The following is a 12,902-nucleotide window of genomic DNA, read 5'->3' on the forward strand; positions in this document are numbered from 1 at the left end:
AAAATCACACTCTGTTCCTTGCATGATATGAGCCGTCAAATATTTATTTTTATAGGTCATTAACTATTTGGATGTTAATATTATTTGCCAGACCTGTCTATTGCTGGAACAACTTAATCAAATACATTTAAATTTTGCAATATTTTTTAAAAGTTTGGTACTTCATGTCCAAAATCTATTTGGGGTCCAATAGAGAACAGTATATATACCACTGTCTTCTCTGAGATCCCCTCATTCCTCAGCATTCTGCACTCATTTATACCCTTGCCACTGGATTGACTTAAATGGGTTGCATGAGTATAAAGGAGGGCACAATATAGTCCAATATCTTTTTAAAGTGTTGTTTGTATAAGTTCCTTGCTGGGCTATTCTGATATTACCCATGATATGAATATTGAAAGCAGTTAATGAAAACAGTTTACTGGATTATGCATGCACAGCACCGTAGGTGGTTTTACAACCATCAATAACATAGCTGCTCTGGTGACCAAATAGCTTAGTCCACACTCTTCAGGACATTGTGGTCAGCAAAAAAGAGATATTTCTGGGATGTTGTTCAAGTGTGCACAAAATGCATGGAAAATCAGAAATATTCTATGGCTCCTGTCTTGCACTTACCGTTACTTGTGCAAACAGTCCCCAATGTTGTGTTGTGAGTCAATGTGACTACTTCCCTGAGTAAAGTGTTTGCAAGATCAGAGCCAATACCACTTTGATTTAATGGGGTGGTAGGATTGCATTAAACTATTTTAAAAACCTAAATAAATGTACCTCTGAGGCTGAGTCACTGTATGGAAAAGTTTGACTTCAGTCTTAACTGTGGAACAGTCAGGGCTGGCTCCAGGCACCAGCGAAGGAAGCAGGTGCCTGGGGCAGCCAGTAGAAAGGGGCGGCACGCCGTCAGTTATTGGGGCAGCATGTCCGGGTCTTCGGTGGTAATTTGGCGGTGGGTCTTTCATTCCCTCCCTTCCACTTCGGCGGCACTTTGGCGGTAGCTCAATCATTTTGGGTTTTTTTCCGCCGCTTGGGGCGGCAAAAAAGCTGGAGCTGGCCCTGGGAACAGTATAATGGTGCCAGGATGCTCCCAGGGCTGGCCCTAGTCCAAATGGCAGCCCAGGTGAGGAGCGTCTTCAGCACCCCCTCCCATTTAATTAAACTTTTGAATATGTTTTTTATTGCATTTGTAGCCCATTTCATGACTTTGATGCATGATTTGCATGTGTGATTCATCTCTGTCATAGAAGATGATAAATTTGCACACTAGGATCTGTAAATCTGTATTTATTCATGCCATATATAAGAAAATAAAAAATTCATTTCCTCTAAGAGTCTAAGCTTACGGAAACTTTTTAATTTTAAGAATAACTGAAATGTACTAACATCGATAAATTGAACTGTTCACCAACATTGGGTGGAGCAGTATTAAATAGTGTTACAGTAGGTGACAGCCTTAGAATGTTAACCCTAGTCCTTTAGTTCAAAGGGTCACTTTTTGCACATTTGCCCTCACAAAGCATAGAGTCAGAGAGATCTAAAGACTGGTCAATGGCATTTTCAAGCAATAAAATAGTAAGCAATGTCAGTGTCTTGTTGGCCATCATTGCTCAAAGATATGTTTTAATGAGCCTGAACTTTGAAAAGCTGTGCTCACCACTCATGACTGTGACCAGCAGCATGAGCAGAATCCTCAAAGCTATCCACACATTAGGAAAATTGTCCTTCAATACTGCATCATGAATGAACTGGAGAACTTGGAGTGGAGAGTGCTTCCCATTTGGCAAAATGTGACAGATGTTGTCCAATTTGATATCTTTATCATTGATGTCCGAACTATTCCCCAGGTGTCAGCATCCAGTGAAGGCCTGTAAAACTGTTTAAGAGTGTATTCCTGTCTGCTGGCATACAAAAAAGCCCCCAGGTTTTTTCATGGTGCTTCATTTGTCTGAACCTTTGTTCGATGGACACTTGAGCAGTGTCAATGAGCGAGCAAAAAACCTACTTCTTGAATTTTTCTTCAGAGCTTCCCATCATCTCATCTCTGCCCCCTGTAACCAAACCGTCTCTTCTGCTGATGAATATGAGTTTCCTTGAAGACAGGCTCAACTCCTAAGTTTTCTACCATTTCTTTGGCAGCAGTGATGGCCTGTTCAAATTCATTGTCACTGTAGGCCACAACGAAATCAAGGCAGCTTCTCATCAAAATAGTAGCGGTCGCGATGTCCATCGACTGAGTTTGTAATACCTTGCTTACAACAATTACATGGAACAAGATATCGTTCCAAACCACAACTGAGACCAGAAATTTGAGGTCAGTTATCTGGTGTGCCAGGCTTTGTGCTTTGGGTCTGATTCTGGCTTTATTCGACTGCGCCAGTTCCATCAGGGCGTTGTAGACCTCAGTCACGTGGTACCTCACTGGCCTTACACTGTCAACGCAGCTCTTCCAGCGAGTGTCACGTAGGGGCTTCATGGTCAGATTTGTAACATTGTCCATGAGGATCTTTTACTTGATATCTGATGCTGAAAGCAGGATGTCTATCCTTTGCAGCACTCCATCATCATTTTAGGAAGTCTGAGGAAAATGTTGTTCTCAGAAAGTCTGGAAGGTTCCAGGAGATTCTACAAAGGTCCAGAACATTCTAGGAGGTCAGTGAAAAATGAATCCACAGAGGGAGTACCTGAAAGGTGTTACTTCAAACATGCTATTTTCCCTTTTGTCGCTTACAACAAAAACAGCACCCCGAGCCGGTCGCCTGGCTCACCTGCCCCTAAGTCTGGCCCTAGATGCCCCCATAATAAGAACACATCAGTCTTGTCAGAGGTCTCGCTGTCCCCCCTTTTAGCCTAAATGCAGCTCTAAGTGCCCGTCTCCCATGTGGCTGCCTAGCTGTACTACACAGTTGTCTTGTACAGAAGCAACACCAGCCCCAGCCTGACGGCCCCCGTGGCGTCCCTGCATAAATTCGCTCCATCCTTCCCGACCCCGGCTCTGCAGCAGACGAAGCGGAGTGATCCCGTGAACCCACCCCCGCAGGGTCTGCGGCGTCTCCGGCCCCGGCCCCCTTGCAGGGCTATCTCCTGCATCTCCCCGTCGCGCCGCGGAGAGCAGTGCAGCCTGCGGCGCTTTTAGCTGGCTGGGAAGGTGTGAGCAGCGCCGCTGGGGAAGAGGCGGGGGGAGACCGAGGGGAACAAAGCGCCGAGGCAGCTGCTGGCTGCAGAGCAGCAGGCACAGGAGGCGGCTGAGGGATGGCAGCGGCCAGGGGCTCGGGGCTGCTGGCGCTGTGCGGGGCGCTCAGTGCCTGCTGGCTGCTGTGCGCCGGGGCGGCGGAGCAGGAGGCGGCCGCCGGGGCCAGCCGGCGGCGGCGGCTGAGCCAGGAGGACGGCATCTCCTTCGAGTACCACCGCTACCCGGAGCTGCGGGAGGCGCTGGTGGCCGTGTGGCTGCAGTGCCCCTCCATCAGCAGGATCTACACCGTGGGGCGAAGCTTCGAGGGCAGGGAGCTGCTGGTCATCGAGATTTCGGATAACCCCGGGAGACACGAGCCTGGTAACTGCCACCCACCCCGCGCAGCCCTCTCCGCCCGGAGATCCCCTCCGCCTGAGCCCGCCTTAGCCCCGCGAGGCTGGGAGGAGGGACAGCCGCTGCCAGGGCCGCGGGGATCATGTCAATATCGCTTACAGGGCAGCGGGGATAAGGGCAGGCTTAGCACGGCCATGGGGAGACAGGCATCATGCCTAGCCCTGATAAGGAGAGAGGAAGAATACACATGCTAGCGGTTTGTAGGCAGTAGGAATGCCGTGAGATTAGTACATGTAGGGCACGAGCAGTCGTGTAGTATTAGGACTGTGGAAATAGTAATTAGTGTGCCCAGGCTACAGGAATCGTTGAACAATTGTTTCGTATAGGGTACAGGGAGCATAGATGAGGCATAAGAGCGCTTGTAGTGCTATAGACAGAATAGAATGACACTTGCAGTGCTTTCAGTTTTCAAAGCCCAGTACTAACGTTATTATGAACATCTTTGCTTTGCTGGTAGGGATAGATGTATGGAAGCTTCTACCAGTCTTTTAGTTGGTCACGTTTTTAATTTTATCATTAAAATGAATGCCATATCACTAACATCCACTAAAAGTGATATTAGAAATCCTAGAAAACAGTGACCCTGATAGGGGCTGAAAGATCTCCCTTTAATTCTGATTTATGAGGGAACACCATGTGCAAGCATACTGGAAGGAAATTACCTTCTTTATTTCCTGACCTAAACAAAATTACAATTTAAAATCTAACATGTCTGTTCAGAAATCTGGGTCACCTTTGAGTGTGTAAAATGCTGTGTTTTTCTGTGGGAATGGTGGAAGCACAGATTGTTACAGCTCATGATTAGCAGTTGCACCACTTATATTTTGTGGAGAGCAACAAACACCTTGTGATTATTTGTACTTACCTTTCAAGATAGTTAAAGCAGGTGATTACAAGTGACGTTTATAGTATATTGGTTTTATACATATACACAATGAATTTCTAATCAGTGCAAGTTTACTCATTTGTATAAAAATTTATTTCCAACTATTGTGTTTTTAAAGGGCTAATCCTGAAAGGTGCTAAGCAGCTGAGGTCTGCTATATAGCCCTTTGCAGTCAATAGGAGTTTTTCCATTGACTTCAATAGGTTTGGGGGCAGGCCCACCCACATTAGCACTGATTTCAATGGGAGTTGTGAGTGCTGAGCACCCATCAGGTTCAGGCCCCACATGATTTGAGCTTTATCTTTAATTATCTTTTTGACCTCAGGTATTTATACCCCTGCCTGGCATTCTTTGGGAGTTGCATTGCTTTTGACAGCACCATGACTATTGATAACCATGTTAAAAATGAGAGGTGGTAGGATATCTGACATAATAAAAAAGGCAAAATAAGGGGAAAATATAGTATAGTTTTGGAATGGAATATAAATACCAAAATTGGAAATGAGTTAAAGTATTTTATCGTTGGTGTTGGGGCCATCTTGACAGCAAGCATGATATTTAAAATAAGTGGTAAGTATCATTGATTATTATTATTTAATGTACTCATTTGAATGATGTGCAGATGTTACTATGGCTTTCTGAGAGTTATTGCTTTTTATTATTACGTATTTATCCAGCATTCATTCAATCTATTTAAAATAGGAAGAAAAAGACAATTTTACATATTGTGGGGTGGGAGAATATAATTCGCATGGAAGCTCTGATCCTGCCCCCTTTGAACTCACTAGAGGCTTTGCTACTGACGTCAGTGGAATCAGGATCAGGCTCAGTGTCAGTTCCTTACTTCGTCCTTTAACCAAAATGTTTTAATGGACCACGGATAGGGAGCTTTCTTTGGGATTGATCCTGAAGATGACTGCAATGAACATTGAAGATGTTCACCACCTCACAGGAGGATCCCGTTATTGTAATTAAAACGTTCACACTGAACATATTGTTTGAGAACCTCTGATTCAAACCAGACCTTGTGTACTACGACATATCTGAGCAAGTTGTAGCAGCCAATGCTGAAAATGTGTATTTTTTTCCCTACAGATTAACCAGGATTTAAACTGTGAGAGTTTATTGTTGGATAAAAGCTTTAAGGTCTGATCCTGCAAATTGCTAAGGCACCTCTTGAGAGGTTCTGAGCTCCCTTTACCTTCAGTTGCACTCAGGAAGAACACGACATGTTGCAGGATTTTCTTAGTATGTCTAGAGAATAATATTTTGTATCTGGATATATACAGTAACTAAGGGCTCGATCCAAAGCTTATTGAAATAATTGGATAAACGACTAATGACTTCAATGGGCTTTGGATCAGACCCTGACTGTCTAAATACTATTAATGGGCATTTTAGAAATGTGTTCAGTAATAATAAAAATGCTAGAAACTTTCTTCAGATTAGTAAACAATGTCCCTTTTTAGTTTCCTATGTAGGCCTTTGTGATAGCTATAGCAAAAGAAGTGGAGCCCTGTATCAACCCCGCCAGAAAATGTGAGTATGATTCTGCAACCCTTACCTGTGTGAGTAATCCTTGCTTACATCAGGAGTCCCCACTGAATGCTTTAGAGGGTGAAGACTAGCCACATGAGTAAGGATTATTGATGTAATTAAGGTTTGCAGGATCAGGCCCTATATGATTTATTTTAATCTATCATTAAATTACGATTTACAGAATTTTGTGGCACGCTATGGAGTTGTGATCCAGCCTGTCCTTACAATAAAAATACCCTGAGTCATTGTTTTTTTTTTAAAACATAGTGGTCAATAGAGCAGTGATCTGCAGAGAGCTGATAACTGTAGAGACCTGATAAGAATGTTAGGCTACCCTTTGAATTATCCAGTCAGCTGCTGCAGCAATACAAACAATTTCTGTCTGGGTGCATACTTCAGAAAGTTCACATCTCTTAAAGAAACTCTGATTATACCCTTGAGTAGCATTTTTTTATAAGTAAAAGCTGGACAGAATCTATTTGTGTTGGTTTTAATGATCGTGAAGAAATAAAGAAGCACCAATCAGGACACCCTTTGATTTATTGTGTGAAGCTGAACCAAAAGGTTGGTTGCCAACTTTCTAATGGCACAAAACCGAACACTCTTGCCCCGCCCCTTCTCCAAGGCCCCACCCTGCTCACTCCATCCCCCCTCCCTCTGTCGCCTTGCTCCTCTCCACCCTCACTCACTCGCTCATGTACACTGGGCTGGGGCGGGTCCCTTTTTGATGGGATGTTCTGGTTGAAAAACAGACACCTGGTAAACCATAATCTTTGTCAAATTTTTTATGTATAAACACACATCACCAGGCAGATGTCACATAAACACAGGCATCAATATATGCACACAGTCACAATGTGCATAAGCATGTGCACCAACCTGCGGTTTTAAGGAATTATTCATGAAAGGAAACAATTTAATTTAGGTGCAATATAAGAAAACACATGTGAAAAATGGAAAGAACGTTTATGTAAGCATGTATTAAATTACCCAAGCAACTGGAATGATTCTTTAAGACCTCATATTTGCTGGGGTAAATATAAATTAAGAGGTTTTTTTAAAACCCATAATATGCACATTGGAAACAAGAATGGCTCTTCAGGAACAAATCTGGTTTCTTGCATAAGTGTATGAAGTATCTTGGCAATCCTTTAAAAAACACAGATTACGCACTCAGAAAACAAGTATGACTTTTTCTGAGCTGTTCCCATAGATCTGCTAAATGTTAAAGGTAGGAGAATGCCAGCTTTTACTTTGCCAAAAGTTTTCAATTGTGAATTAAACACTATCAGAATGTGTTGCATTTTGTGCCATCCTGAATACTATACAATTTAAGCGATTTAGGGTGAAATGTTTTTCTCTGACTCTCTTTTGATTCATGACCATGAGATTGGATTCTGATTAAAAAGGAATTAAATGTACTTTTGATGGTGGCAGTTCCTTTTTGAGTACTACAGAACTCAAACAGGAGAGTAGAGCCCATTGCCACTGTCAGTAAAGGCATGGCTGAATAAGTAGAAGTAAAACTCCAGCAAACAGTTTCAGAGAGAGAGAGGGGTGTCAATACTGGTTGCACCAAATCCAGCAGTATGCTCAAGGAGATGGAGAAGGAACTAGAGTCAGCTGAAAGCAAACCATTGATCTAGAAGGGCAGTTTTATTGCTGTTAAGGTGGTGGAAGCTGAACCCAGTCTAGAAATGATCAAGGACATTGTTTTGGGAGAATTGGTTAGGTGAGAAAAGACAACTTTCTTCAAGCTCTTGCTAAAAAAGGTAAAAGCGAAGATAGGACAGTAGGCAGTGAGGTGTGGGAAATTCTGGGGTAATGGTTGGTGATATAGTATGCCTGAGACTATCAGGGAAGATAGAAGCTGACAATAAATAACTGATTATTACTGTGATGGGGGATAATGGGTGAAAACCAGGCCCCACTGAAGTCAATGACAAAAATCCCATTGACTTCAACAGGGCTAGGGTTTCATGCAATGTTTCTTGCCTCATTTGTAAAATGCTTTGAGGTGTTGGGGGGGAGGGATAGCTCAGTGGTTTGAGCATTGGCCTGCTAAACTCACGTTTGTGAGTTCAATCCTTGAGGGGGCCATTTAGGGATCTGGGGCAAAAATTGGGGATTGGTCTTGCTTTGAGCAGGGGGTTGGACTAGATGACCTCCTGAGGTCCCTTCCAACCCTGATGCTCCATGATTCTTCAGATGAAAGGTGCTATATATGTGTGAAGGGTACCTCCATATTTTATTATATAGAGGGCCTTGGTTGAGAGGCTAAAGGAGGTAAGATGAAAGGAAAAAGTATGGCATTGCTTTTTCTTTAATGATTATATGTACTCTCTCCATCTTGTGTATGAAAAAAGCATTCTGTTTATTAATTAAACTAACAAACAAACAAAAAATCCAACAGTATTTTGCTGTAATTCAGTTGCAGGATAAATTTGCCTATTGTTCTAAGGATTTTACGGGGTTTCCCTTCAGTTTAAAAAGAAAACTGATGGGCTTAGCCTCTGGAAATATGATTTCCATGGGGACAAACACAGTAGATGCAGATGGAATCTTTGTGACTGGGGATAGCCAAGCCCTATGCAAAAGATTTTATCTGGTAATAGCAGTGATATAGAGGGGCTGATTTTACACCATTAAAGTCCATGGGAATTTTGCCATTGATTTCAATGAGAGTAGGATCAGGTCCATATCATCCAAGAGAATAGGTTTCTGGGCCCTATAACCATAACGTATACAGTTAACTAATAAAATATTACAACAGCATTTTGTGACTAAAATTTAAGTTAATAAGTAATCAAAAGCTATTTGAATTGGTTTCTCAACCATTAATCTTCTGATCCTAGTCCTCACTGAGGCAAAGCTTTTAGTGATTTCACCATGAATTTTGCCTGAGGAAGGAACAAGAAAGTGCAGGAACAGGAACTAGTTCTGTACCTTATTGCTGTGCTTAGTGCACGTGAGGAAATGGGTAGGCTGGGGCAAAGGTGTCTCTGTGTCTAAATAAGTGGCCTGATCTTTTCAGAAATGCTTAGCAACCAGCAGATCCCATATGGGTGCTTAAATGTGGATTAGGAGTCTAACTTTTGGCATCCATTTTTTTGGCAGTCTTGACCCTAAATAACAAAACCTAAATGTGGGCACTATAGTTATTTGCACCTGCAAAATTTTAGGTACAAAAAAGGAGAAGCCTCTTTAAAGCTGGACTAAAAATCAGGCTTACAATATATGTTAACAAACCAAGCAAATAAAGCTACTGCCAGCCAGCAAAAAAGCACATACCTGATGCTTAAGATGTCATCGGAGAGTCTATTTCACAACTGTGACATCAGCAGAAAAGACAGCCTTTTCTCCCAAAGGTTATAAAGTTGATAGTGAGTGATAGATTACTTGGCAAAATTGCCTGTAACATTAGCATTTTACTGCCTCATAACGGTCCATTTCATAATGCTTTTAAATCAGTTTGTACGTTTGAAAGACCCTATACAAATTTTAGAAAAAATGGTGATAAGTTTTATCATACAAAAAAAAGCAAATATGGGGGAGGACAGAATATCTTTAGCACACTGTATGAGTAATATGCTGTGCTGTGTCTCCTAAGAAATGTAGCACAGGAGGAGCGGGCGGGGGAAGGGGAGGGGGAAAAGGTGGCTTTTTGCCACCTTTGTGACATGTGTGCTGCGGTGGGGGCTAAAATGCATCCAGCATAAATTAAAGCAGCCTATTTTAATTTATGGGAGCCTTTCCCCTGGCTGCCTATGGGCTATGCTGCAGCCAGGAATCCCTTGGTCCACTATCTCCTACTTCTAGGCCCACACCTACTTTGGGGCTATTGAAAGGGCACATAAATTGGCTTTATGCTGTTCCTATATTGAGGAAATTCTCCCTTGGCCCATTCTGACCTGTTTAAAGCTGCTATCTGCTGCCGGAGTGGCGTATATGGACCAGGGCAGGGGCTAGACCTGGGCAATATTTATGTCCGGTTCAGCAACACCAAAATGTTTTGCAAATTCATTAAGATTCCACCAAATTGTTCATGTAAAGGTCCCAGCTTCCCCATTTAAAAACAAAATCAAAATGTTCCATTTCAACATTTTCAAAATGAAAATTTTCAGTTTTTTGGTTTGAAGTGAATTTTGTTTCAAAATTTCCTTTAATGTATTATTTTTTTAAAATAGAAAAATATTTTAAAATGGTCCAAATTGAACAAAATAATTCATTTAACTGAACTCAAAATGATTTTTTAAATGTTTTTGGTACACTAAACATTTGGACAATTTTTGTTTTCAGTCCAGTCTGGAATTATTTTTTTTCCCGAAATTACCATGATTCACTCAGCTCTAGCAGGGACTAGGATGCAACCTGTGAATTTAATTAAAATACTTCTTAAAATCTTAACTGAACTGATCAGAAGTGTATAAAACATCTTACAGGAAAACTTTGAATTAGGCAATAATGAATACGTCATCTCAGAATAATGTTGACAATACAAACCACTTAAGCCTCATTTTCTTGGTTACCATGAAGTCATCAGAACATCAGATATTATTGTTTACAGCTTTATTGATTATAGTTAATTGCACGTCATTGTATAATATTTTGTTCCTTTCTGTTTCTGTCTCTGTGAGTCTCTCTCCATCTAGAAGTAGAAATCCCATGTGTTATTTGATAAGATCTATTATTATCTCCTGTTTTGGTGAAGCATTAATGCAAATTGAATGTGGCAAGTGACTTGTTTTTAACACTGGACATTAGAGAAAGGCTCATTTTATTATGTCTTTAATGTTTAAGTAGACAACACTTTTAAAGTGATAGTGTTTAGCATTATCTTGCTGCAGAGAGGTCATGGAGAACATGGGGCCCGTCTCCTGTATGTAAGAGTACCGATGGTGGAAACTGAGGTTATATTTCTCCCAGTGCACTGAATAAAGCTGGGGAGATTACAAATACAGTAAAGACAGGAACACAAGGAAAATACTTATGACGTATCTGGAGCATAAGAGGTGCTACAGAGTCACCAAATTACTCCATATTTTCTCTGTAATTTGTTGTTCAGTTTGCCCTTCTATAGTAGCTCATCATTTGCAATTCTCTTTAAACATGTGCCAGCCTTCAGCTAATCCCCCACAATGACTCTTTCCATCTTCCTGTTTCTTAGTGCTGATCTTCCCTCTTCTTAACTGGGACACTATTTCTCCCCCCACCCTCCATTCTTCCCTACTTTCACTGAAAATAATTCCAAGGCAAACATTTTTGTTGTCAAACAGACACACACATGCTCTGAAAATGGTACCACTGCCAGAAATATCCATTCTCATTTAAAAGAAAGCACCAGAATTGTCTGGGGGGAAAAAGTCAACCAAATTCTGGGAGGTGCTAAGTATCTGTAGCTCCCAATTAAACTGGAGATTTGTCTTTATAGAAATAAAATCCCACAATAATACAGGCACAGATCATACCCAAGGATCTGCACCCAGATCTCCTTTGTGTGTGTGTGTGGAAAGGAAAAGGTTACTATCTCTGTGGAAGTCCTCTCCTCTTTCCCACCCACTCCTGCAGAGCACTCTGCAGATCCAGAGAATTTGTTCATTGTGAGAGAGTTGAAAATGAGGAGGGCTAGTCTGTGGCCTCAGGGGAACAACCAGCAGCTGTATTAACTTTCCTGTGAAATCGCCTCTGTTCTGGCGCAACTGGGTAATCTGGGGAGTCCCGGGGCAAGTATTGGCAAGGAGAGTTCCCAGCAGCATGGTTATGGATCCCAGAACTGATGTGGGATGGCAATATGTCCTTAGCAGATTCCATAATGTACATGGATCTCATGGGATCTGCAGGGTTTGTGAGTCAGGCTCCTGGTTTCTTCCTTGAAAGAACAACCTCCCTGCAACAGAAAAGTGTGGAGTTCACGCCAAAAAAGGGAAATGCAGAGTTTCCAAGCTCTTACATGGATATTTCCACACAGTCACAATCTGCCCATAATGTTTTAGTAACACTTGTTGAGGTTTAGTTATTCCTGTTCTGTTGGAGTCAAATTTTGAGCAGCCTCATGTGAAACATTTAGTACAAATTATTTAACGAGATAATTTGCATATAACAATAAACTTCTGTTTATGATCAGCACTCGCGGCACCAAACAGTGATGTGGGTAAGTCATGAAGCAGCACAGAATTCGGCAGCTGTAGTCATAGCTGGGGCAGATAGGTGGATGCTGGAGAATGGATGGGGCCAATGTGAACTTTTACCTTCTGCCAACTCTTCAGCTTGCTCCTGCTGCCTCCTTCCCTTCCTGGAGCTGGCTGCTTTTCCCATGTTCAGATTCAGCAAGAGGAGTGGTGAGATGAGAGAAATATGGCTGCCGTGTTGCTTGCTTAGTAGGCACCATCCTAGTTGCTTGCAGCAATTCTTGGCCATTCTGTTCTCTCAGCTAGATGCATAGGATCTCAGTTGGGCTGCAGGAATGGGTGACACATGGCAGCAGCCTTACAATTCTATGGAGGGCCAAGTCTTTCTGCCTGGTGACAAATTAGGACAGGAAGAAAGAAATTCTCTTCCAATAGGAGGAAACAGGGCATTCTGAATGCTCCTTTTAGGTAAGCTGTACTCTGTACTGAATTATTTTTTTCCATATATATCTTTGTTTTTATTTTCTCCATAGTCAGATAGCAATATGCAGCCCTTACCCAAAGACTTTGTGTGCCTCCAGCCTCAGTCCCCTTTTCCTGTGTAGCTCAGCACAATCCTTCATCCATGTTTCCTGCCTGAAATCTCTAGATCAGTGGTTTTCAACCTTTTTTTGTTTGTGGACCCCTAAAAAATTTCAGATGGAGGTGTAGATCCCTTTGGAAATCTTAGACAGAGTCTGCAGACCCCCAGGGTTAGTTGGTGAAAGGC

General features: G+C 42.1%; 1 protein-coding gene across 1 annotated transcript in view; it reads left to right on the plus strand.

Moving 5' to 3' along the window:
• Nucleotides 1-2,953: 2,953 nt before the first annotated feature.
• CPE (carboxypeptidase E) overlaps nucleotides 2,954-12,902 on the plus strand; it is a 90,052-nt gene continuing 80,103 nt past the window's right edge. The window contains exon 1 of the mRNA XM_073341557.2: nucleotides 2,954-3,547. Within this exon, the coding sequence (XP_073197658.1) occupies nucleotides 3,247-3,547 (301 nt within the window). The 5' untranslated portion in view covers nucleotides 2,954-3,246. The remainder of the gene's footprint in view (nucleotides 3,548-12,902) is intronic.

The sequence above is a fragment of the Lepidochelys kempii genome, chromosome 4 (assembly GCF_965140285.1).
Source record: "Lepidochelys kempii isolate rLepKem1 chromosome 4, rLepKem1.hap1, whole genome shotgun sequence".
NCBI classification, from domain to species: Eukaryota; Metazoa; Chordata; order Testudines; family Cheloniidae; genus Lepidochelys; species Lepidochelys kempii.